The sequence below is a fragment of the Phoca vitulina genome, unplaced genomic scaffold, assembly GCF_004348235.1.
Source record: "Phoca vitulina isolate PV1807 unplaced genomic scaffold, GSC_HSeal_1.0 scaffold9, whole genome shotgun sequence".
NCBI lineage: Eukaryota > Metazoa > Chordata > Mammalia > Carnivora > Phocidae > Phoca > Phoca vitulina.
In genome coordinates this window covers 28,765,961-28,792,352 of record NW_022589712.1, presented here as the reverse complement: position 1 = coordinate 28,792,352, position 26,392 = coordinate 28,765,961, and the positions used below count along the sequence as shown (strand labels likewise).

Genomic DNA, 26,392 nt, shown 5'->3' with positions numbered 1-26,392 from the left:
TCAGAATGTAACAGTATTTGGAGGTAAAAATCTTTAAAGAGCTTTTTTTTTAGGGTGGTGTCCTAATCTAATAAGATTTGCTGTCCCTGTAAGAGGAAGAGACACCAGGGATCTACAGGCACAGAGGAAAGACCATGAAGAGGAGCAAGATGGCAGCCATCTGCCAGCCAAGAAGAAAGGCCTCAGAGTAGACCAACCCTGCTAACCCTTAACCCTGGGACTTCAGCCTCCAGAACTATGAAGGAGTAAGCTCCTATTTAAGCCATCCAGTCTGCGGTATTTCTTTCTGGCAGCTCCAGCCAACTGATAAAATGAACCCAAGTCCCCAAACAAAGAACCCAAGATAGTGCTTTTATGTGATACACACTCTACTATTAATTATCAAGTAAATTAATGGAAAGACAAGATTGTGGTTAAAAGCAAGGATAATCTGAAAGTTTCAAGTAGCAAGTTAATTACCCTCAGAGCTATTGGAGCTTTTAAAATAAATAAGGGCATCTCTAAATGAATTGAGAATAATCAAGCACTTCACCTGCCCAGGTAGTCGTGTCCACTTCACTACTTCTTTGGAATCTTCTAGTCCAGGTTCTGCGTCGATTGAACTGGTCTCGTGGTGTTGTTCACAATGCACTGGTTTACCTTTTTCCTCCTGAAGAGCCACCACAGAGCGGTAAGATGGCTTTATCTAAATGTGTATAGAAGATGAGAAAATGTAAATATCAAGTTAACCTTTTTCTCTTTTCTAGCATATAGGGTTTTTAAAATACTGAAACAAACAACGTGGAAATGTTTTCAAAATGTAACCCAGAAAAACATTCTACTTGTATGTACATTATTCTAAATAAGATAAAAGGTGCTTGGTCTATAACCAAAAAGCCTTAAAAGTTGGGAGGGAAAAAACAGAACTCGACCAGTTACATGAAATGGTTTTAATAACTCTATCCCTTTGTTTCTGCCTCTTCACTAATACCTACCAGATGTTATGTCACAGCTCTGATACACTATGGTATCCCTCGCTTTAATATTACAAAACTGGTATCATAAAGACCTAAAGTTTTTAAATCTTTTCTAAAAAGAGATTTAACTCCATTCAAATTAATGCAAACCAATGCTGTAGTCACACTAATAATATCACTTACAGAATATGCAACTGTCCTGAAATATCTTATTGTCTAAAACAAAAGTTTTGTTTAAGAACCAATTCTTTGCTAAAATCATTCGTAGTGTTAATCTGTGGAAAACAGTAGTAGAAACATTATTTACTGATTATTTGAATAATATTGTGGAAAGTGTGCCTGTAAATCATGGTACTGCAAATGCCTGGGCCAAATGTAGCTTGTTGTTTTTCCCAATAAAGTTTTATTGGAACACATCCACACCCATCTGTTTAGCATTGCCTACATACATCTATGTAGCCACATTCTCGCTACAAAGGCAAAGCTGAGTAGTTGCAACAAAAACTGTATGGTCTACAAAACCTAAAATATTAACTACTCTTGGGCTTTACAGAAAATATTTGTCAACACCTACTTTACATCATTCTTTTATCTTTAATTTTTAAAAGCCAATATTATTTTTAAAAAATTCTCCTAACACCAAAACTTATATTTAGTAATTAATATTCATTTAAGTATCTTTTACATATTAGCTAGTATAGGCCTTATACATAATTGTTGAAAATACTTTTATATCCTAGATATCTATTAAAATAATTTTAGAGACCTTATCTTTTTAGAAATGAAAAACATCACCATTTAATTTCAACAACAGAGAATGTGCTATTAACTTACACATTCTGGAACTTTCAATCCTCTTACAGTTACGTATAATGTTGATGGATAACGATTTCTTGGATATTTTGACCACCATTCAAAAACCTCAACAACATTTAATTGGGATCGGGGCTTAGTAGGTGGGTAATACAGCTGCAAACGAAGTTTTGAGTTGATGTTTACATTTCCATTGGCTCCGAGAAGCTTAAAATAAGAATTCCAATAAAATGTTATTTTCACTGAAAATAAATACATCCAGTAAAGCAACAGTACATAGTCAAAAACTCATTTTAAAAAGATTAATATGGCATGCTGAAATTCCTTAGATATATAAAGCAAAGAACACTGACACAGTTGGTTAAACACAATTCCAGATCATTTTGACAAAAGGTAACCCAAATTACTTTTTTTAAAAAATTTTTTATTGTTATGTTAATATGACCTCACTGATATGAGGAATTCTTAATCTCAGGAAACAAACTGAGGGTTGCTGGAGTGGGGGGTGGGGTGGGAGGGATGGGGTGGCTGGGTGATAGACACTGGGGAGGATATGTGCTATGGTGAGCGCTGTGAATTGTGCAACCCAAATTACTTTTTAAATATTTTCCTGATAGCTGCCTGGCCTGTACAAGTTCAGGCTGTTGGTAAAGCATTTACATTACTGTGTCAGATATTACTTGGCACAAAGGAGGTAATCAAGATACCTTTATTTGAAACAACAGTGATAAAAGTTAAAACGCATAATATTTAAACACAGAAAGAAATTTTCCATTTGTTTAGTATCAGTATTTTTAATGAACATTTATTTTTTATTTATTTTTTATTTTTTTATTTTTTTTTTTATTAATGAACATTTTTTAAAAAATTTTTTTGAGAGAGCACATGCACGGGAGAGGGGAGGAAAGACAGAGTGCACATGTGTGCACACAAGTGGGGGGAGGTGCGCAGAGAGAGAATCTTAAGCAGAATCCACACCCAACGCAGAGCCCAACATGGGGCTCAATCTCAGGACCCTGAGATCATGACCTGAGCCAAAATCAGGAATCTGTTGTTTAACTGACGGAGCTACCCAGGCGCCCCTTTAATGGTAATATTTCAATGTTTTAATTTTTAAAAAGTCAAAATCATTTTCAAAAGGTAATTAACATAAACTCATTCAAGGCATTCATTACCTTTAAAAATGTTTTAGTCTACCTTCTTAAAAAAGGCTATTCAATAAAAAAACCTAAAACAACTTATATTTAAGCTAAATAAATGGAGATGCTTGTGAGAAAAATAAAAATCTCATCAACTCAAAATAAATCCCCTTTCACTAGACTATAACTCTAAGTAGAAAATGTCATGTTAACCTTTGTGTCCTCTACAAATTCGGAGGAGACAATTGGAAGCTTTTGTAGCAGTTGAGGCAGAACATGAAGGTGACAGCTTAGGAGAACAAGGACTGAGTGCAGGGAATATATTCAGTAGCTGTTACTGACTGAAAGAAGGGAAGATTTAGGAAAGACTCTAAGGCAGTGCTGTCCAATAAAATTTTCTGTGATGATGCGAGCATTTTATACTTGTGGTACCCAGTACAAGATACACTAGTCACATACGGTTATCGAGCACTTGAAGTGTGACTAGTACAACTGTGGAACTCAATTTTTAATTATATTTAATTAATTAATTTGAATTCAAATAGCCACATGTGATTTGTGGCTACCAAAATGAACAGTGCAACTCTAAGGCTCTAAATGTGGGAGACTGGGCTGATGGCAGTGCTATCAACTCAAGCAGCAGATACAGAAGGGGTGAAGGATTTAGGTAGGATGCTAAAGTCTGAGATATTTATAGGTCATCCAAGTTGAAATATCTGAAATCTGAGGCAGAGGCAAGAAAAGTGGTCTAAGAAAAATAGAATAAAGCTGAAACCATGAGTAGGATTGATAATGAGAGAGGTGAGTGGAATACCATGAAGAAAACTGAAGGAATGGTAAAGGGAAAAGTAGGAAAGGATGGTGTCAAGAAAACCCAGGAATCAGAGGTTCAAGAGAGTGATGTATTAAACACACACACAGGTGTGATAAAAGAATAAATGAAAAATGTTCACCCACTAATGTGGCAAATAGAAGTCACTGATGATTTGTTTGGAGATACTTTCACAGCTGAAACAAAATCCAGATTGCAGTGTGTTCAGGAATGAGGCATCAATAAACAGAGCTGGCAAAAATGTACCCCATTTCATCCCTAGCCTTCTAAGGAAGGATATAAAGTCAATGGAGATTGTAAGCTTTTTTTTTTTTTTTCATTTTTAAATCATTTTACTGTTTATACCATGATCACATTAAAATTGGCAGAACTCCCATGACAGACAGGACAGAACCCTGTCATGCAAGGAAAAATAGCGAAGGTTTCATAAAGCTTGAGAGAAGTACCAGGGTTCCACAGGATGGCCGCAGAGATCCCAGACAACAGGGCCACGATGTCGGAGCAGGAGGGAACACAGGCTGCTGCAGCAGCTGCTGGCCCGAGGCCACTGCTGTTTCCAAGGGGGACTAGTGCCTAATATGCTTGGTAAGCTGATCACCTGAACAGATGCACATGGAGCAGGGTACTGCTTCTGCTGAATAAATTCTACAGGTTCCTGGGCAGGGTCTACAAATCTCATGTGATAAATGGTTGTTGAATTAGGATTTTTCAAAGGTAGTCCCATAACCAACATCCAGGTTATGATATACAGGCATAAAGAACAGTTTCAAAAGAGTAATAGAAGTGTTCAGTAATTAAATATTAAGCCCTTGAGACTTCCTTCATAAACCCTACTCCTATCTGCCTGAAGCTTATCATAAGAGAATATTATTATAAGGAGATATTATTCCCCCCTTCTAAATCATACTTTCTATAGGTTGTTTTAATACTCACCAGGCAATCTAGTTTACACAAGTATGATGCTTAGCATGACTAAATGATGAAGATCAGCCAAGATCCCGTCATTATGGTTACAATTATATAATGTAGAATGTGGCTAAATAAAACTTTATTATTTTATAATATAAAAGAATAGTAATATATATGTGCTAAATGAATTAAAAGTGTCTCTAGCTGAAATTAAGATAAAGTCTCATTTATATATATCTGGGTAGGGTCCTTTGGGATTTATTTGGACCACTACAGTAACTTTTCAATTATCTAGGACATTCCTGGAACCAATGGTATAGGTATTAACACACTTAAATTTTATTTTGATTCATGCTACTTTCTTAAAGATTTTATTTATTTATTTATTTGAGAAAGAGTGAGAAAGCATGAGCAGAGGGGAGAGGCAGAGGGAGCGGGAGAAGTAGGTTCCCTGCTGAGCACAGAGCTTGACGCAGGGTCCCGGGATCATGACCTGAGCTGAAGGCAGACACTTAACCGACTGAGCCACCCAGGCACGCCCATGCTACATTCAAAGATGGATTTTTTCTAGTCCATACATTTGTTAATTCTCTCAACAAACATTCACGAACATTTTCCCTGTGCCACTCATATGCTGGGAGCTGGTAATAATTAAAAAAGAGAGAGTTTCAAGAGAGTGATATAACAAATGCAAAGAGATCTGGTAAAATAAGGACTAAAATACGTTCAACAAATTTGCCAAAAAGAAGTCACCAGTGACTTTGAAAAACTTACAATCTATGAAGGTGATACAGAAGTGTTAAAATAGAGGAAGTAGACAGAATACTTACCCTTTGTAGCGGGGGGTAGAGATGGGAGAATTTCTGATTTGCCATTTCTGCCAACGGCATAAAATGGATAAATAAAAGTCTATACACACTTAAAGGTAAAGATGCTATAAGACATTGTTTTCCAAGTGCAGTTTGTAGTTATTACTGCAGTTTTGCACAAATCTTAGCATCTTTTTTTTTAGTTTTTGTTTTGTTTTGTTTTTGTTTTTAAGACTTTATTTTTTTATTTGACAAAGAGAGACACAGCAAGAGAGGGAACACAAGCAGGGGGAGTGGGAGAGGGAAAGCAGGCTTCCCGCTGAGCAGGGAGCCCGATGTGGGACTCGATCCCAGGACCCCGGGATCATGACCTGAGCCGAAGGCAGATGCTTAACTGACTGAGCCACCCAAGCGCTCCAAATCTTAGCATTTTTAAAAGGAACAAAAGTGTTTTCTAATAAGACCACACAATGACAGCATTTGCTATATGAAAGCAACCTTTTTTTGGCTTTTGCTTTTTCTCAAAAGCAGTATGAAGGGGATACAAAAAAGTTATAACAGGTTACAAAAGGGTGATTTTAGAAGCTATATTGGACCAAGGGATTCCTAAGTCCACTCTGATTACTTCCTCCCACAGCCAATCTGGCTTCCTTTCAGCAGTCAGACTGCAGCTATTTTTTTTTTTTAAGATTTATTTATTTATTTTCAGAGAGATAGCGCATGCAAGCAGAAGCAGAGTAGGGGGAGAGGGAGAGAAAATCCCAAGCAGTCTCCATGCTCAGACAGGGCTGGATCTCATGACCCCTGAGATCATGACTTGAGATGAAACCAAGAAGAGGCTGCTTAACCATGCAGGTGTCCCAGACTGCACCTCTTCTAAAGCATCTCTCTAACCCCCAATGTGAATTAAGTGCCTTACCTGGGTTTTCACAGCCCCCACTCTATAGCACATAATCATGTAACATGTTTATACAAAAATTGAACTGGAGGGCAAGGACAATGTCTAATTTATCTATGAATGCTCTGTATTTAGCAGAGTGCCTGGCATTTCATAGACACTTAATATTGTTGAATAGATGGATACACAAACAGAAAACTTTTATAAATTGTACAAAATAGGTTAATTCAAGATTTTTTTTTTTTTTAAAGATTTTATTTATTCACTGGAGACACAGAGATACAGAGAGAGAGAGAGAGCGCATGAGCAGGGAGAGAGGCAGAGGGAGAGGGAGAAGCAGGCTCCCCGCTGAGCCAGGAGCGTGATGTGGGGCTCGATCCCAGGATCCTGGGATCATGACCTGAGCCGAAGGCAGACGCTTAACCATCTGAGCCACCCAGGCGCCCCAATTCAAGACTTTTTATAACTCATTTATATTTGAAGTCAGAAATAAAGGATACCAGAAATAAAAAAAAAAATAAAATTAAAATTTTCCCTTTTGTAAAAATCAACCTATCACATCTTTCATCTCTGCTGAAAACACTCTAGTTAAAGACACCATCATTTCCTACCAAGATTACTGTAAGAATTTTCAACCACAATCTTCCACTATATATATATATGTACACCCTCTCTAATTCATTCTCCACCAAGCAAAGTCATCTTTCTAAACCTAAATCAGATTATTCTACCCTTTTGTTTAAAATCCTATAATGGCTTCCCATTGTTCTTTAGAATTCTATTTTGACTTCCTGTTGTTATAATGGCTTCAAAGACTAATGCAAAGATCACTCACTGCATGATCAAGACCCTGTCTACTCAGCAATCTCTTCAGACCCCATTTCTCCCCTCAGTCTCTGTCCTCCAATCACAGTGGCCTTTTGGTTATTTGAGTGTATCTCACTCCTTCCAACATCATGTCTTTGCAAATATGATACCGTCTATCTAACCATAAATCTCTCTCTTCCCCCCTGCTACCATCTAGCTAATACTCAGGTTCAATGCCTCTTCCTTAGGAAATCTTTCCCTGACCTCCACACAGTATTTATAAAAATTGCAAAAATGATAAACTGTATAAACAATTGTTTTATATTTGCTTTCCTTGCTAAAATATGAAGTAAACAAGGTCAAGGAGTTTATTTTCTTGTTTACTGACTTGAACCACTGCTGGCACACAGAAAGGGTTTAATAAGTATCTTTTAAGTTGAATAAATGATGGCAGGTTTTTGTGTATCTTTTTCAGTACTACATACTCAGAACCAAATAGTGTATCTGGCACACACTAGACAGTAGATACTTAAGAATCTGCGTATCACCTTAGCTTGCATTAACAATCCTTCACAACTGCAATCTTAGATCATGATTCCTTATATGAAATCAAACGGACTTGGGAAAATGTAGCCAATCAGATTTGAAGATGATTTTTAAAGCGTTTAAAATGGGTGAAAAACATACCTTGAGAAATGCCCAAGCGATTTTCCGAAAGCCACATTCTTGGTTTTGAACTTCAGAATTATTCCTAATTTCATCCATGCTTAAGAAATCAAGTATCTGTAAATAAGTATAAAAAATTACTTCACAGAATACTAGCCTACCTAAAATTTAATATTTTCTAGTAACATATTACTGAAATTAAAAAAATAAGTTGTACACTTAAAAGGTGTTTTCTTCACAGGGAAGAAAAGCATTTTTTTTTTTTAAAGATTTTATTTATTTATTTGACATAGAGAGAGATAGCGAGAGCAGGAACACAAGCAGGGGGAATGGGAGAGGGAAAAGCAGGCTTCTTGCCAAGCAGGGAGCCCGATGTGGGACTCGATCCCAGGACCCCGGGATCATGACCTGAGCCGAAGGCAGACGCTTAACAACTGAGCCACCCAGGCGCCCAAGAAAAGCATTTCTTACTTCATTCACCTTTAAGTTAACTCATCCTGTTAGTGGGGGTCCATTTTTTGACCACTTTTTAATTAATAAATCATTTATTAAGATTTACTTCATGTCAAAGACCAAGTATTAATTACCTCAAATACAGTCTAGGCACAAATATACCAGTCATAGAATTCTTAACATTTTTCTTTTTTTTTTTAATGTATGAATGCAGACTTCAAATGATTGTTTAAAAAACTCATGATCTTATATCTGGGTCCTTCCTTACATCACCTTTCTGAAGTTGGGGATTTTCTCTTTGGATATATGTGGTCATTAGGCTTCTCAAGAGGATTTCCTTCATATTTCCATCCTGTCTGGATGTTAAAACTCACGGAATTTGGAACAAACCTGCCACAGACACCACCTGTATTCTAGGTACTTGTCAGAGACTATCACTTTTTCCTTACTGGTGCTTCTCAAAAGCTGAGTTAACAAATCTTTATAGATAGCTTAAAAAATAATATGGACTCCATTCATCCCTCTTCTTTTATACTTAAATCTGTCTTCAGATACAATAGATGCTCAGTGAAAAAACACTAACAATACAAGAAAAATATATATCGAAGTAAAAACAACTTGTAATCCAGATCCATACATGATCAACATTAACATCTGGTTTACACTATACCTAAACCTTCTTCTGTGCATTCCTAAATATATGTATGTTACTACAAATCCAATGCTATTTTGCAAACTATTTTTATATACCATGTAGTGAATATTTCTTCAAGCCAATACATACATATGTATTTCATCATGTTAATGTCTGCCTAATATAGTTTGGTATTATAAGTACCATAAATTTAATAAAAATTATTATTTACATAACCAAATCTCTTCCTGATTGAAGAGATTTGTCTCCCTAAAATTTTTACTGTTAAAGTGTTTATTCTTGCACACACGTCTTTGTGTTGTCATTTTTTCCTTAGTAGAAATGCTGAGAAGTGGAATAATGATTTTAAAGACTTCTGAGAGATACCAAGTTGTCCTTAATAAACTCTTAAAAGTTGAAATCAAAAGTAGTTTTGTAGACAATAACATATTATGTTAAAACTTAAGAAGCAACTGCCACTCTGGAAAACAGTATGGAAGTTCCTTAAACAGTTAAAAATAGAACTACCCTATGACCCAGTAATTGCACTACTAGGTATTTATCCAAAAAATAAAAAATACTAATTCGAAGGGGCACATGTACCCCAATATTTATAGCAGCACTATCAACAATAGCCAAATTATGAAAAGAGCCCAAATGTCCATTGACTGATGAATAAAGATGATGTGGGGTGTGTTATGTATGTGTGTATAAATACACACACACACACACACACACACACACACACACACACACACAATGGAATATTACTCAGCCATCAAAAAGAACGAAACCTTGCCATTTGCAACAACATGAATGGAACTAGAGTGTATTATGCTAAGTGAAATAAGTCAGTCAGAGAAAGACAAATACCATATGATTTCACTCATGTGGAATTTAAGAAACAAAAGAGATGAACATAGGGGAAGAGGAGAAAAAATAAGATAAAAATAGAGAGGGAGGCAAACCATAAGAGACTCTTTAACTATAGAGAACAAACTGAGGGTTGCTGGAGGGGTGGTGGGTGAGGGAATGGACTAAGTGGGTGATGGACATTAAGGGGGGCACTTGTTGGGATGAGCACTGGGTGTTATATGTAAGTGATGAATCACTAAATTCTACTCTTGAAACTAAAAACAAAATAAAACAATGCCCCCCCAAAAACCTTAAGAAGCAACCAAAAAGTCATAATCCAACAATCTTTCTTAAATCTACGAATATTACTAAAATGAATTCGAAGGAACATTATACCTAAGGACAAATTTCTATGACAAAGAAAAAGTTCCTTGATATACAAGTTACATTACTCTTTAAAAAATCACAGCTCTGTATAAATCATACAACATAATCACAGATGTAAATGGTAGAATATTCACATCACATACACAGATCATCTGAAAGTTAAAGATCATAAAAACAATTGCACAAAATCAGTCACTGGCGTTGGTCATGCCCTGCTGTTCCAATGCTAATCCCCATCTTGCTTAAACTGAAAGAGAGGTTTCTCCACTTCCCTTTGCTTATAGAGGGATGACATGAAGTAGAAAAAAGAAATGTGTATTTTAGGTTCAAACCATCTTGAAACACAAATTACCTACACTTAAAATTGAAGTAACTTTGTGGGGGAGGAGCAAGATGGCAGAGGAGTAGGAGACCTAAATTTCGTCTGGTCCCAGGAATTTAGCTAGATAGGGATCAAACCATTCTGAACACCTACGAACTCAACAGGAGATCGAAGAAAAGTATAGCAGCAACTCTCTGAACAGAAAAGCAACCACTTTCTGGAAGCAGGGACCCAACAAGCAGCAGATCCGGGGAGACTCCCCTTCCTGCCCTGGGGGGAGCGGAATCTGCTGGGTTTGGAGACTCCAAATGGGGTCATGTGCCAGGGATAGAAACGCTCAGTCACAGGCCAGGTACGTGAGCATGTAGTGCGGCCAGAGACTGGGGAGACGGCAGTCCCTGACTACTTTTCTCTGGGGGCGCCCTGAGGAGTGGGGCCCCGAGTTCTCGGCTCCTCCAGGGCGGAGATTGGGAGGCCGCCATTTTCACTCTCGTCCTCCAAAGCTGTACCGAAAGCTTGCAGGGAACAAAAGCTCCCAAGAGCAAACCTGAGCAGATTACTTAGCCCAGACCCAGCAAGGGTGGGGCAATTCCACCTCTGGCAAAGACACCTCTGAGACTCACTGGGACAGGCCCCTCCCCCAGAAGATCAGCAAGAACAGCCAGCCAAGACCAAGTTTACACATCAACGAGAACGGCAGAACTCCAGCGCTAGGGGAATACAGCACATAGAATTCATGGCTTTTTTCCCCCGTGATTCTTTAGTCTTTAAAAATTAATTTTTTTAATTTTCTTTTTCTTTTTTTTTTCAATTTTTCTTTTTCCCTTTTTCCCAATATCTTATCAATCCCCTTTTTAAAAATCTTTTTTATTTTTCATTTTTAGAGTCATATTCTATCCCTTCATAGTAGTTAACCTTATTTTTGGTATATATATAAGTTGTTCTCTCTTTAAAATTTTGGGATACAGTTTCTTCTAACAGACCAAAATATACCCTAAATCTCCAGTGTATGGCTTTGTTCTAGTCTCCTGCCTGATCACATTCTTTCCCTTTTTTTTTTAATTTCTCTTCTTTCTTTGTTCAACCAACTTATCAATTCCTTTTATAAAATCTTTTATAATTTTCATCTTTACTATCATATTCTATCCCTTCATCATATTTACCCTTATTTTTGTACAGACATAAGCTTTTCTTTCTTTAAAATTTTGGGAGGCAGTTTCTTCTAACAGACCAAAATATGCTTGAAATCTAGTGTGTGGCACTGATCTATTCACCAGCCTGACCATATTTGATCATACTTTTTTTTTTATTCTTTTTCTTTCTTTCCCTTTCTTTTTCCCCAGTTTCAGGTCTCTTCTGATTTGTTCAGTGTACATTTTTCTGGGGTTGTTGTTACCCTGTTAGCATTTTGTTCTCTCATTCATCTATTCTCCTCTGGACAAAATGACAGACGGCAAAAAATCACCTCAAAAAAAAGAACAAGAGGCAGTACCGACTGCCAGGGACCTAATCAATACTGACATTAGTAAGATGTTGGAACTAGAGTTCAGAATGACGATTATGAAGATACTAACTGGGCTTGAAAAAAGCATGGAAGATATTAGAGAAACCCTTTCTGGAGAAATAAAAGAACTAAATTCTAACAAAGTTGAAATCAAAAAGGCTATTAATGAGGTGCAATCAAAAATGGAGGCTCTAACTGCTAGGATAAATGAGGCAGAAGAGAAAATTAGTCATATAGAAGACCAAATGATGGAAAATAAAGAAGCTGAGAAAAAGAGAGATAAACAACTACTGGATCACGAGGGCAGAACTCGGGAGATAAGTGATAACATAAGATGAAACAATATTAGAATAATTGGGATCCCAGAAGAAGAAAGAGAGAGAGGGGCAGAAGGTATATTGGAGCAAATTATAGCAGAGAACTACCCTAATTTGGGGAAGAAAACAGGCATCAAAATCCAGGAGGCACAGAGAACCCCCCTCAAAATCAATAAAAATAGGTCAACACCCCGATATCTAATAGTAAAATTTACGAGTCTCAGAGACAAAGAAAATCCTGAAAGCAGCTCGGGACAAGAGATCTGTAACCTACAATGGTAGAAACATTAGATTGGCAACAGACCTATCCACAGAGACCTGGTAGGCCAGAAAGGAATGGCATCATATATTCAGAGCACTAAATGAGAAAAATATGTAGCCAGGAATACTATATCCAGCTAGGCTGTCATTGAAAATAAAAGGAGAGATAAAAAGCTTCCAGGACAAACAAAACTAAAGGAATGTGCAAACATGAAACCAACCCTACAAAAAATATTGAAAGGGGTTCTCTAAGCAAAGAGAGAGCCTAAAAGTAACATAGACCAGAAAGGAACACAGACAATATACAGTAACAGTCACCTTACGGGCAATATAATGGCACTAAATTCATATCTTTTAATAGTTACCCTGAATGTAAATGGGCTAAATGCCCCAATCAAAAGACACAGGGTATCAGACTGGATAAAAAACCAAAACCCATCAATATGCTGTCTGCAAGAGACTCATTTTAGACCCAAAGACACCTCCAGATTGAAAGTGAAGGGGTGGAAAACCATTTACCATGCTAATGGACACCAAAAGAAAGCTGGGGTGGCAATTCTTGTATCAGACAAATTAGATTTTAAACCAAGGACTATAATAAGAGATGAGGAAGGACACTATATCCTACTTAAAGGGTCTATCCAATGAGAAGATCTAACAATTGTAAATATCTATGCCCCTAACATGGGAGCAGCCAATTATATAAGCCAATTAATAACAAAAGCAAAGAAACACATCGACAACAATACAATAATAGTAGGGGACTTTAACACCCCCCTCACTGAAATGGACAGATCATCTAAGCAAAAGATCAACAAGGAAATAAAGACTTTAAATGACACACTGGACCAAATGGACTTCACAGATCTATTCAGAACATTCCATCCCAAAGCAACAGAATACACATTCTTCTCTAGTGCCCATGGAACATTCTCCAGAATAGATCACATCCTAGGTCACAAATCAGGTCTCAACTGCTACCAAAAGATTGGGATCATTCCCTGCGTATTTTCGGACCACAGTGCTTTGAAACTAGAACTCAATCACAAGAGGAAAGTCAGAAAGAACTCAAATACATGGAGGCTAAAGAGGATCCTACTAAAGAATGAATAGGTCAACCAGGAAATTACAGAAGAATTAAAAAAATTCATGGAAACAAATGAAAATGAAAACACCACTGTTCAAAATCTTTGGGATGCAACAAAGGCAGGCCCAAGAGGAAAGTATATAGCAATACAAGCCTTTCTCAAGAAACAAGAAAGGTCTCAAATACACAACCTACACCTAAAGGAGCTGGAGAAAGAACAGCAAATAAAGCCTAAACCCAGCAGGAGAAAAGAAATAATAAAGATCAGAGCAGAAATCAATGAAATAGAAACCAAAAGAACAGTAGAACAGATCAACGAAACTAGGAGCTGGTTCTTTGAAAGAATTAACAAGATTGATAAACTCCTGGCCAGACTTATCAAAAAGAAAAGAGAAAGGACCCAAATCAACAAAATCATGAATGAAAGAGGAGAGATCACAACTAACACCAAAAAAATACAAACAATTATAAGAACATATGAGCAACTCTATGCCAGCAAATTAGATAACCTGGAAGAAATGGATGCATTCCTAGAGATGTATCAACTACCAAAACTGAACCAGGAAGAAAGAGAAAACCTGAACAGACCTATAACCACTAAGGAAATTGAAGCAGTCATCAAAAATCTCCCAACAAACAAAAGCCCAGGGCCAGATGGCTTCCCAGGGGAAGTCTACCAAACATTTAAAGAAGAATTAATACCTATTCTTCTGAAACTGTTCCAAAAAATAGAAATGGAAGGAAAACTTCCAAACTCATTTTATGAGGCCACCATTACCTTGATCCCCACACCAGACAAAGACCCCATCAAAAAGGAGAATTACAGACCAATATCCTTGATGAACATGGATGCAAAAATTCTCACCAAAATACTAGCCAATAGGATCCAACAGTACATTAAAAGGATTATTCACCACGACCAAGTGGGATTTATTCCTGGGCTGCAAGTTTGGTTCAACATCCACAAATCAATCAATGTGATACAATACATTAATAAAAGAAAGAACAAGAACCATATGATCCTCTCAATAGATGCAGAAAAAGTATTTGACAAAGTACAGCATCCTTTCTTGATCAAAACTCTTCAGAGTATAGGGGTAGAGGGTACATACCTCAGTATCATAAAAGCCATCTATGAAAAACACACAGCGAATATCATTCTCAATGGGGAAAAACTGAGCTTTTCCCCCTAAGGTCAGGAACACGGCAGGGATGTCCACTATCACCACTGCTATTCAACACAGTATTAGAAGTCCGAGCCACAGCAATCAGATAACAAAAAAAAAAATAAAAGGCATCCGAATCGGCAAAGAAGAAGTTAAACCCTCATTCTTTGCAGATGATATGATACTCTAAGTGGAAAACCCAAAAGACTCCACCCCAAAACTGCTAGAACTCATAGAGGAATTCAGTAGAGTGGCAGGATATAAAATCAAAGCACAGAAATCAGTGGCATTCCTATACACAAACAAGACAGAAGAAAGAGAAATTAAGGAGTCGATCCCATTTACGCCCAATTGCACCCAAAACCATAAGATACCTAGGAATAAATCTAACTAAAGAGGCAAAGAATCTGCACTCAGAAAACTATAGAATACTCATGAAAGAAACTGAGAAAGACACAAAGAAATGGAAAAACGTTCCATGCTCATGAACTGGAAGAACAAATATTGTGAAGATGTCAATGCTACCTAGAGCAATCTACACATTTAAAGCAATCCCTATCAAAATACCATCCACTTTTTTCAAAGAAATGGAACAAATAATCCTAAAATTTGTATGGAACCAGAAAAGACCCCGAATAGCCAGAGGAATGTGGAAAAAGAAAAGCAAAGCTGGTGGCATCACAATTCCGGACTTCAAGCTCTATTACAAAGCTGTCATCATCAAGACAGTATGGTACTGGCACAAAAACAGACACATAGATCAATGGAACAGAATACAGAGCCCAGAAATGGACCCTCAACTCTATGGTCAACTAATCTTCGACAAAGCAGGAAAGAATGTCCAATGGAAAAAAGACAGTGTCTTCAACAAATTGTGTTGGGAAAATTGGACAGCCACATGCAGAAGAATGAAACTGGACCATTTCCTTACACCACAAACAAAAATAGACTCAAAATGGTTGAAAGACCTCACTGCGAGACAGGAGTCCATCAAAATCCTAAAGGAGAACACAGGCAGCAACCTCTTCGACCTCAGCCGCAACAACTTCTTCCTAGAAACATCGCCAAAGGCAAGGGAAGCAAGGGCAAAAAATGAACTATTGGGACTTCATCAAGATAAAAAGCTTTTGCACAGCAAAAGAAACAGTCAACAAAACCAAAAGACAACCGACAGAATGGGAGAAGATATTTGCAAATGACATATCAGATAAAGGGCTAGTATCCAAAATCTAAAGAACTGATCAAACTCAGCACCCAAAGAACAAATAATCCAATCAAGAAATGGGCAGAAGACATGAACAGACATTTTTCCAAAGAAGACATCCAAATGGCCAACAGACACAGGAAGAAGTCCTCAACATCGCTCGGCATCAGGGAAATCCAAATCAAAACCTCCATAAGATACCACCTCACATCAGTCAGAATGGCTAAAATTAACAAGTCAGGAAACGACAGATGTTGCCGGTGATGTGGAGAAAGGGGAACCCTCCTACACTCTTGGTGGGAATGCAGGCTGGTGCAGCCACTCTGGAAAACAGTATGGAGGTTCTTCAAAAAGTTGAAAATAGAGCTGCCCTATGACCCAGCAATTGCACTACTGGGTATTTACCCCAAAGATACAAATGTAGTTATCCGAAGGGATATATGCACCCCAATGTTTATAGCAGCAATGTCCACAACAGTCAAACATTGGAAAGAGCCAAGATGTCCATCGACAGATGAATGGATAAAGAAGATGTGGTATATATACACAATGGAATATTATGCAGCCATCAAAAAGAATTAAATCTTGCCATTTGCAACGATGTGGATGGAACTGGAGGGTACTATGCTGAGCGAAATAAGTCAATCAGAGAAAGACATATATCATATGATCTCACTGATATGAGGCATTCTTAATCTCAGGAAACAAACTGAGGGTTGCTGGAGTGGTGGGGGGTGGGAGGCATGGGGTGGCTGGGTGATAGACATTGGGGAGGGTATGTGCTATGGTGAGCGCTGTGAACTGTGTAAGACTGTTGAATCATAGACCTGTACCTCTGAAACAAATAATACATTATATATTAAAAAAAAGAAGATAGTAGGAAGGGAAAAGTGAAGGGGGGGAATTGGATGGGGAGACGAACCATGAGAGACTATGGACTCTGAGAAACAAACGGAGGGTTCTAGTGGGGAGGGGGTGGGGGGATGGGTTAGCCTGGTGATGGGTATTAAAGAGGGCACATATTGAATGGAGCACTGGGTGTTATTCGCAAACAATGAATCATGAAACACTACATCAAAAACTAATGATGTAATGTATGGTGACTAACATAACAAAATTTTTAAAAATGCAAAAAAAAAGAAAAAATATTGGAATAACTTTGGGTAAACAACGTTATACTCTAAACCTTGATTTCCTTTGCCATAAAAAAATTAGAATAACAAGTCAGCTGAAAGGCCATATATTTCATAAAGCTTTCCCTGACTGCTCTGACCCTCCATCCACCCTCCACATCTAGGAAGTTCTACTTCATCTTGGTTATATATTACGTTGTATTAGTCAAAGTGTTCATCTTTCCCTTGGTTGTATACAAACTCTTAGGGAGTCCAATATAGTTAAATGAGTTTACATTCTGTAAAATGGGTTAAGAATAGAGGATCGTATAGATATAGATTAGACTCATCACTTCAGTTTACAGTCACATTATTACTGTCAGAATTAAATAATACCGAGTGAATTACATGGCTAATTACTTACACTGGTAAATGCTCAGCAAATACGCTATTACAACATACTACATCTCCACAGCATATTACAAACACTAAATCCTAGGGATTAAATCCTCACACTACTTTCTTGCATTATTAAACTACTAAAAAAAATAGCTTACATTTATGCTATTAAAATATTAGCCAAAATTTAGTTTAAATTGTACTATTCAATTCATACCTCAAAAAACAAGATGACTTTAGGGCTCTCATCAAAATCTCGAAGCAAATAGGGGAAGTTTTCATTAAATATAATTTGTTCTTCCCACTCTGGAAGTCTTGATTTTAATTGTTTAAAATCATATGGCTGGGTCATAATAGGAAGAATGTAATCCACACTCTCTTTTTCATAGTAAGATGAAACAGGCCGTTCACTGTCCAAAAAAGATGCTTCCATTAACACAATTCTTTATGATAATTTTGAGAAAATGAGAAAAAAATATAGTGCTCAAGGTGAAGAAATAATGAATAGTCATGATATATAATGAAAAATTATTTTGGTTTTCCATCGAGAAAATTACAAATTTATGAGACTTAGAAGTGCTAATACCCTACTATTATCTTCTATCTATACACTACCGATTGGTTTCACAGAATTATCTTATTACAGAAATATAAAGTGAGAGTGCAGCATACAGAGCTAGACTCCTTCAGAATCTTAAATGAGTTTGTAATAAAATAGTACAGTACATTTAAATAAGGAAATGAGCACAACAGCATTGCAAACCCTTTGAGGTATGTCATATTTTTTGTATGCCCTAAGATAACTGAATAATTGAATTTTGATAATCTTCATGTTCCTCATCCCTGTCATTTTTCCAAGCAAATGACTTTTTTGAATTCTAGTATAATCATTTATTTCACTATGCTTTTTATATGTAAGCTTCAAGCATGTATTAGCTATAGAAGTAATATTAGGAAAAAATTAAATTCAAGATTCACTGCCTTCATATGAGCCCCAAGTAACCTATTAACTTCAAAAGAAAAATATGAAGTTAGACAATTAAAGCATGTACAGTGCAACATGCAGTGATTTACACTACAAGTTCAACGCCATAAATTAGTCATTAAGTTTGGTAGAAGCTCTCTCAACTCCCCTCCACTTACAATGAATCACTGAATTAACAAATGTTCTCTATCTCTTCTAGAAAAGATACTGATCAGTATCAATGATCTATGAACATCTACAACAAGTAAATTATTCTCTAATACAAATCCTTAGCTCTATTTCCATTGACTTTCAATGGCAGAAAAGAGGACTTCTGTAGACAGTTTCAATTTCAAGGGTTGGCTGTGCAATTAAAAAAATTACCTATCATCTTTCTTGACATATTGACCAGTATTCTCATCAATCACATGAATTTTTACCATTGGGTGAGAAATCATAAAATCGGACTTAAGTCGATCAGTGCGGTGAATGTAAACTCCCAGGACAAGATCATCATCAAGCAAACATTTGGGATAAACTGGACTATCTCGGCTTGTTACTTCATGAACACCATCACCATCAGTTTCTTCATTATCATCTGAAACTACATGCATGGAATAAAATCAACATTATAATTAATTGTTCCCACAACAATATATTCAACAATATACACTGAATTTACATATAACCTTATCTTTATAATCCATGATTATTTGTCTTTGTTAACAAAGTAACTTCAAAAGAAAAGAAGGAAAAAGCCAGACAAGAGCAGATTACACTCTGAGAGTAAAGTATTACATTTACTAATGCATTAAAATAGGGTGAGGAATCTTTCTTTTTTTCCCTAACAAGGACCAAGAACACAGAAAGAAAATAATGAGAACCAAAGACAAAAAAGCAATTTTATCTAGTTATTTTCTTAAGTGGAATATGCATCACTCAATTAATTTGTAACTGTAATTTCTACTTCTGGGTAGGATGTAGTAGGATGTAGCCGGTCAATGCTTCTCGTAACAACAACTTGAAAAAGTCAAATGAATTACAAAAACCTTATTTTTAAAGGCATCAGAACAGTACAGAGACAATGTACAGCAGATGGACTAAAATTCCAGAGAGGGAGAATCATTCACTGATAAGCTGATGGACTAGTAGCTGTTTTAGTCTCTGGGGACATTTGCTCATTCAGGGTGTGGGCTAAGGATCAGGGTTTGGCCCCAACAAAAGGTCACCACTGGGAGAAAGAGTATCTGCAAAACTTTTAGTGGTAAGTGGTTGATGGGGCTACAGCAGTCACATTAGAGATTTGAGGAGCCTCAAACACATAGCTAATTTCCCCCCCCACAAAACTGAATTCTGAGGCTACATGAGAGGCTAAAGAAGTAGTGAAATCTCCCAGGCTGGTGGTACTAGGAGACAATGACCCACCAGGGGGAGGGGCCTGAAACAAAACCGGCAAAATAAAGCCCTAGAGGGCACTTTCCACCTTTAGCCACTTTTCACCTGGGGTCACTTACCAATTCTGGGTGCAGCAAGAGGTTGAGAATCCAGGCATGGCCCCTGGCAGAAGGCCCCTACTGGGGGACAGAGAAACCAGCAGAGATTCTGGCACTCACGTGGGGCTGGAGTGACAAAACTGTAAACCTGAGGGGCCAGACACATGGCCAGTCCCCCCCAAGATATCTGCCAAATTTTGAAGCTGAGTGGGGCAGAAGGCTAAAGGACCAGGCTAAAAACCTCAGAAGGGTAAAACTGAATCTCCCAGTCTTTTAGACTGAGGAGACAAATACCTGCCAGATTCTCAGTTCAAAAGTCCTAAAAGTCCACATCCTAGGAATGGGGCAAATCAAAGATACAGTTTTTATCAAAACTACAATCCAGCCCTGACATAGCTCAATTCCTGATGGATTAAAATCAGTTTCCCACCCTACCTGCCTAAGAGAGTAAAGAGGAAACCTTTTCTAGTAAAAGATAAAATCATCTGGGACCTCTAGCACTCTACACACAATATCCAGTATAGAATAAAAAGTTACTGGGCATAAAAGAGGCAAGACTATATGACCAACAACTAGGAGAAAAAGACCGAAAACAGAAGCTGACCCACAGATGATCCAGACTGGAGTTAGCACACAAAGACTTTAAATGACTATGATTATTAATATGTTCAAGAAAATAAAGAAAAAGGTGGGTTAAAATGGAAACTTTCTACAAAGAACTGGAATCCATAAAAAAACGACAACAGACATTTTCATTCTGGAAATGAAAAATACAGCATCTGAGGGGTGTCTGGGTGGCTCAGGCTCAGTCAGCTGAGTGTCTGATTCTTGATCTCAGCTTAGGTCTTGATCTCAGGGTCGTGAGTTCAAGCCCTACCTTGGGCTCCATGCTGTGCATGGAGCCTACTTAAAAAAAACAAAACAAAACACAGCATCTGAAATTAAGAACTTAATAGATAGAGGTGTTTAATAGTATACTGGACACAAAGAAAGACATGATTAGGGAAAGAGAAAAAAGATCAGTATCAATATCCAAACTGAAGCATAATGGAAAAAATTTTTAAAAGAATATAGGGAAAAAACATAAGAAATAAGTAGACACACTTAAAAGAATATATGTGAGAATTTATAATCTAGAAAAAGAGGAGGGAATAATGAAGAAGCCACATTCTAAAAAATAACTGAATAATTGAATAACTGAATTTTCCACAACTGATAAGTGATATCAACCAGTAAACTCTAAGCAGGGTAAATTCCAACAAAGCCATATTTAGGCATACCGTGATAAAAGACTGACATCAAAGACAAAAAGAAAATCTAAAGATGAGTCAAGAGGAAAAAAAAAGTCACAATCCCACTAATGGGACATAACTCCTGGAAACAGAAATGATGGAAGCCAGGAGATAACTGTATCATTTTTCCAAAGCACTAAAGAAAACCAACCGGCAACCTAAATTCAATGCTAGCAAATAGGATTCAAAAATGAAAGTAAAGGCATTTTACACAACAAAATCTGAGGGGATTAGCATATTAGAAGAAATACTAAACTGAGCTCTTCAAGCAGATGAAAAGTGGAAAAATGTAAATTCATTAAGGAAAAAGTAAATTTTGGGGTGAATATAAATTAGTATCAGCTGTACAAAATGGTCACTATAATAGCTGTGAAGTTTAAAATACATGCAGAACTAAAATGCATGATAAGAAACCTATGGGGCAGAAGACAGAGAGATGCAGAAAAAGCACCTGACAAAATTCAGATGGAATTAAACTATTCTAATGTTCTAGCAGTGTTTTGTTAGGGAAGCATATTTTGTTAGGGAATTAACTTGTAAGTCAAGAATAAACTTAATGTTCTTGAGGATAACAAAAAACTGTAAAAGAATGTATAATTAACAAGTTAATATAAGAAGAAAATTTTTAAAATAACAAATAATTCAAAAGAAAGAGAAAAAGGAATATAAGACAAGTGGATCATACACAAAACAGTGTAAAACAAACACAAAACAGTGAGATAATAAATGTAAGGACACAGAAAGACTGCAAACAAGGGTTTTTTTTTTTGTTTTTGGGGGGTGCAGCACCTCACATTTACTGAGGGTCTGCCCCCAAGGAGCTCAAAGGCTGGGGGCTGAGACCCCTCATGTTCTAGGGTGGGGGGAAGAAAAGAGGTGAAGGCAAAAAAAGAAGGAAATGCAGAGACACTATGTCCCAAGTAAAGGAAGCCTAGGGGGTGGGGTGGGGGAGAAATGGAATAATGGCAAGCTCTATCTAGACCTGGGGACCATGGATCAGGCAGAGGTCTGAAGGCTACCCCTTCTCCACCAAGTTGGCACCACCTGGCAGTGTATTGTGGGTTATCACAGAGAAATGAGGACGGGAAAAACTATACTATGCAAACTCAAACTACAAGTAGACTACAAGGGAAAATTATTAGAGATAAAAAAAAAGATACCACATAATGATTGTTCTTATACACTGAATGCTTGTGTCCCCACAAGATTCATATGTTGAAATCCTAACCTCCAATGTGACAGTACTAAAAGGTGAGAACTTTGGAAGGTGATTAAGTCATGAGGGTAGAGACCTCATAGATGGAATTAGTGTCCTTATAAAAGTGATTAAAAAAAAAAAAAAGTGATCCCAAAGAGCTACCCTTCTATGTGAGGTTACAGTAAAGAGACATCAGTCTATAACCAGGAAATGGGTCGTCACCAGACACAAATCTGTGGGTGCCTTGATCTTGGACTTTCCAGGCTCTGGAACTGTACAAATAACTGTTTATTGTTTAAGCTATCCAGTCTATGATATTTTGTTACAGCAGCCTGCATGATTAAGACGACTTGGAAGTGTCAATCTGACAGGAAGATATAAGATTCCTAAACATGCATATAGTCAATAACATAACTTCAAAATACATAAAGAGAAAAAACCTAACAGAAATAAAGAGAAAAGAGAGAAACCCAAAATCACAGTGTGAATTTTAATACCTGTCTCAACAAATGGATAGAATAAGCAAGCCAAAAAAAATCAGGAAGATGAGCTGGACACAATACACTTGATCTGACATACACAGGACACTGCACCCAATGACACCAGAATTCACATTCTTTTTAAGTGCACATGACATATTTAGCAAATTGACCATAAGCTGGTCATAAAGAAAGGCTCAATAAATTCAAAAGATTGAAATCATTCACAGTATGTTCTCTGACAACAGTGGCAGATAGAAATCAAAACAGAAAGGTAACTAGAAAATCACCTGTTGGCTGAGATGAAACAATATACTTCTAAAAATGTGTGGTCAAAGGAGAAATTAAAATGGAAATTACAAAATGTTTTTATTGGATGATAATAAAGATATATCAAAAATTTGTGGAATCAGCTAAAGTAGTACGTAGATGAAAAGTTAAAGTCTTAAATATATACAAAGACTGAAATCTTACAAAATCTATCTTACAAAACTAAAAACAGCAAATCAAAGAAAGGAGAATGAAGAAACTAATACAAATAAAATAACCAAACAGTACACAAATGTGCAACAGATACAATCAAAGCCAATGGCTGATTCTTTGAAAACTGAAAATCCTGAGACTGACCAAGAAATTGAAAAAAAAAATAAATTCCAGTATCAAGGGACACCCTTTCAGATGCTGTAGACAGACAAAATTTGAAAATTTGGATTAAATGAACAAATTCCTCAAGAAATACAGTCTCTCAAAGCTGACAGAAAAAAACAAAATATGAAGAGTGATATTTATTAAAGAAACTAATTCTGATTTAAAATTCTTCCCACAAGGAAACCTTGGCCTAAAGGCTTCATTAGTAAATTCTTCCAAACATTTATGGAAGAAATAACCAATTTATACAAATGCTTCCAGAGAACTGAAAAAGATGAAAAATTTCCCAACTATTTTTGAGATTATCAAAACCTTGGTATCAAAAACTCTGGGTATTTCAAGAAAGGAAAAGTACAAACCATTCTCTCTCATGACCCCAGACACACAAGTTCTATACAAAATATTAGCAAATCAAATCCAATAACATTAAAAAAAAAAAAAAAAAAATATATATATATATATATATATAGAAAGAGAATACCTCATAACCAAGCTGCAGGTCCCTCTAACCCCTGCCAGGAACACAAAGATGGCTTAATATTCAAATAACAATTAACCACATTAATAGAGAAAATGGTGAAAATTTATACGATCAAGTCAAAAGACACAGAAAAAGCACCTGGTAAAATTCAGTATCTCTTCATGTTTTTAAAACACTATTAGCCAATTAGAGTACAAGGTAACTCATAAACTTGATAAAGAGTATTTACAAAAAAGCCCACAGCAAATATTACACTAAGCGGCAAATTAATGGAAGCTTTTCCCCAAGGTATTTAACACTGTAATGGAAGTCCTAGCCAGTATATCAAGGCAAGAAAAAGGAGTAAGATATAAGGACTGAAAGAGGCACAATGAAACAATCACTATTAACAGGTGATACACTAGTGATAACGTATGTCGAAAATTTAAAAGAATCCATGGATACACTCTTAGAAGTAATAAATTTAGCAAAAACACTGGCTACAATGTTAATTTTTAAAAAATCAATTATATTTCTCTGTGCATATATTTTTATGCATGTATGCACACACACACACACCAGCAACAGACAGAAAACAAAAATTAAAAAAAAAATGCCATTTATGACAGCATTAAGAAACATCAAATACCTAGGAATAAATCTAAGGACAGACTCTCCCGAAACTTACAATATTACCAAGATAAACTGGAAACATAAATAAATGGAGGTGCATATCCATTTCATGGATGGCAAAAATTAATACTTTGTAAAGATGTCAACTCTACCTAGAGAGTTGTTATTGTAAATCTCTTCAGATTCACCCAGTCTGGATCAAAATAATGATGGGGATGAGGGAAGGAAGAGGGAGAACTGAGAAGCTGCTTCTAAAATTCATATGGAAATGCGAAGGTCAAAGAATAGCCCAGGTAATGCTAAAGAAGAAAAAACTGTTGGAGTACTTACACAGCTGAATAGCAAGATCTATTATAAAGCTATAGTAATTAAGTCATCTTGTGTTGGTACAGTCTAATGTAACAATAGAAACTGATCCATTCCCGTAGTCATGTTACTTATGATAAAGGTGACACTGCAATACAGAGGAAAAAAGATGCTCTCTTCCATAAATGGTACTAGGTCAATTATATGTTCACATGGGAAAAAAATGGGTCTTAACCACTACCTCTCACCATACACAAGAATCAATTCCAGATGAACTGCACAGCTAAATGTGAAAAGCAAACAAAAAACTTTTAGAAAATAATATATACAAAACCTCTTTGGGACTTGGGAAAGATTTCTCATATCACAGAAAGCACTTATCATCAAAGCAAAAAAATGGATAAATAGGGCTATATCAAATTTTAGAATTCTGTTTTTCAAGAGATACCAGTAAGAGAATAGTAAAGCCTAGAGTGGGAAGATGTCTGCAATATATATGTGTGTATGTATTCATATCTGAGAAAAGACTGATGTCTAGCTATATAAAATATTCTCACAAATTATAAAAGGCAGACAATGCCATTTCTTAAAAATACACACAAAAGACTTAAACAAATGTATGAATAAAAAAATCCAAGTAGACAACAAACATGAAGAAGATGCTCAATTTCATTAGTTATGAAAGTTTAAAGTAAAACTGAAATATTATTATATACTATACACTAAGAATGGCTAAAATTTTTAAATACCGACAATATAAATGTTAGATGTGGAGCACTGGAGGCTCTCAAATACTGCTAGTATCATCAATTGGTAAACCAACTCTGGAAAATGGGAAATATTTATTAAAGTGAAAAATATACATAATCTCTGACATAGTAACTCTCTCCTAAGAAGATGCCCAACAAAATAAATATATTAGAAAGCACTGAGGAATATTTTTCAGTTTTTCTTTAGATGCTAGATTTAAAGGATCACAGCCATGTTTCTAAGTAGCGTTTCCCAACCTGTGTCCTACCAAGTTAGTAGTTCTGAAAGACACAAGAACTTCATAATTAGAGAATTCTATGCGTAAAAAAAAAAAAAAAGATGCCAAACAAAAAATGTATATATAAAATGCTTGCCGGAAGACATGACTAGAATATTATAGTTTTATGTGTAAACACCTAAAACTAGAAACAGCTCAAACATCCATCTGTACAATTGGCAAATTATTCACACAATGGGTTATCTATATAGTGCAAAAGCAGAACTGATAATGAAGAAGCTCAGCTACATGCAACAGTCTAAATCTCACAAAAATAATTTTGAGTGAAAGAGCACAGGATTTCTGATTCTATTCACATTAAAGTAGAAAAACGGGCAAAAATAAACTGTGTTACATGTCAG

General features: G+C 36.4%; 1 protein-coding gene across 17 annotated transcripts in view; it reads right to left on the bottom strand.

The window, feature by feature from the left end:
• AHI1 (Abelson helper integration site 1) overlaps positions 1-26,392 on the bottom strand; it is a 221,376-nt gene that overhangs the window by 173,464 nt on the left and 21,520 nt on the right. For all 17 annotated transcript variants that reach the window (XR_004299980.1, XR_004299981.1, XR_004299983.1 and 14 more), the window contains 5 exons: positions 18,879-19,098; positions 17,748-17,940; positions 7,851-7,946; positions 1,791-1,976; positions 533-685 (listed from right to left, as the gene is read on the bottom strand). Coding sequence is in view for 13 of the 17 variants with exons in the window: in XM_032407823.1 (XP_032263714.1) it covers positions 533-685; positions 1,791-1,976; positions 7,851-7,946; positions 17,748-17,940; positions 18,879-19,098 (848 nt within the window). In the remaining 4 variants the exon portion in view is untranslated. The remainder of the gene's footprint in view (positions 1-532; positions 686-1,790; positions 1,977-7,850; positions 7,947-17,747; positions 17,941-18,878; positions 19,099-26,392) is intronic.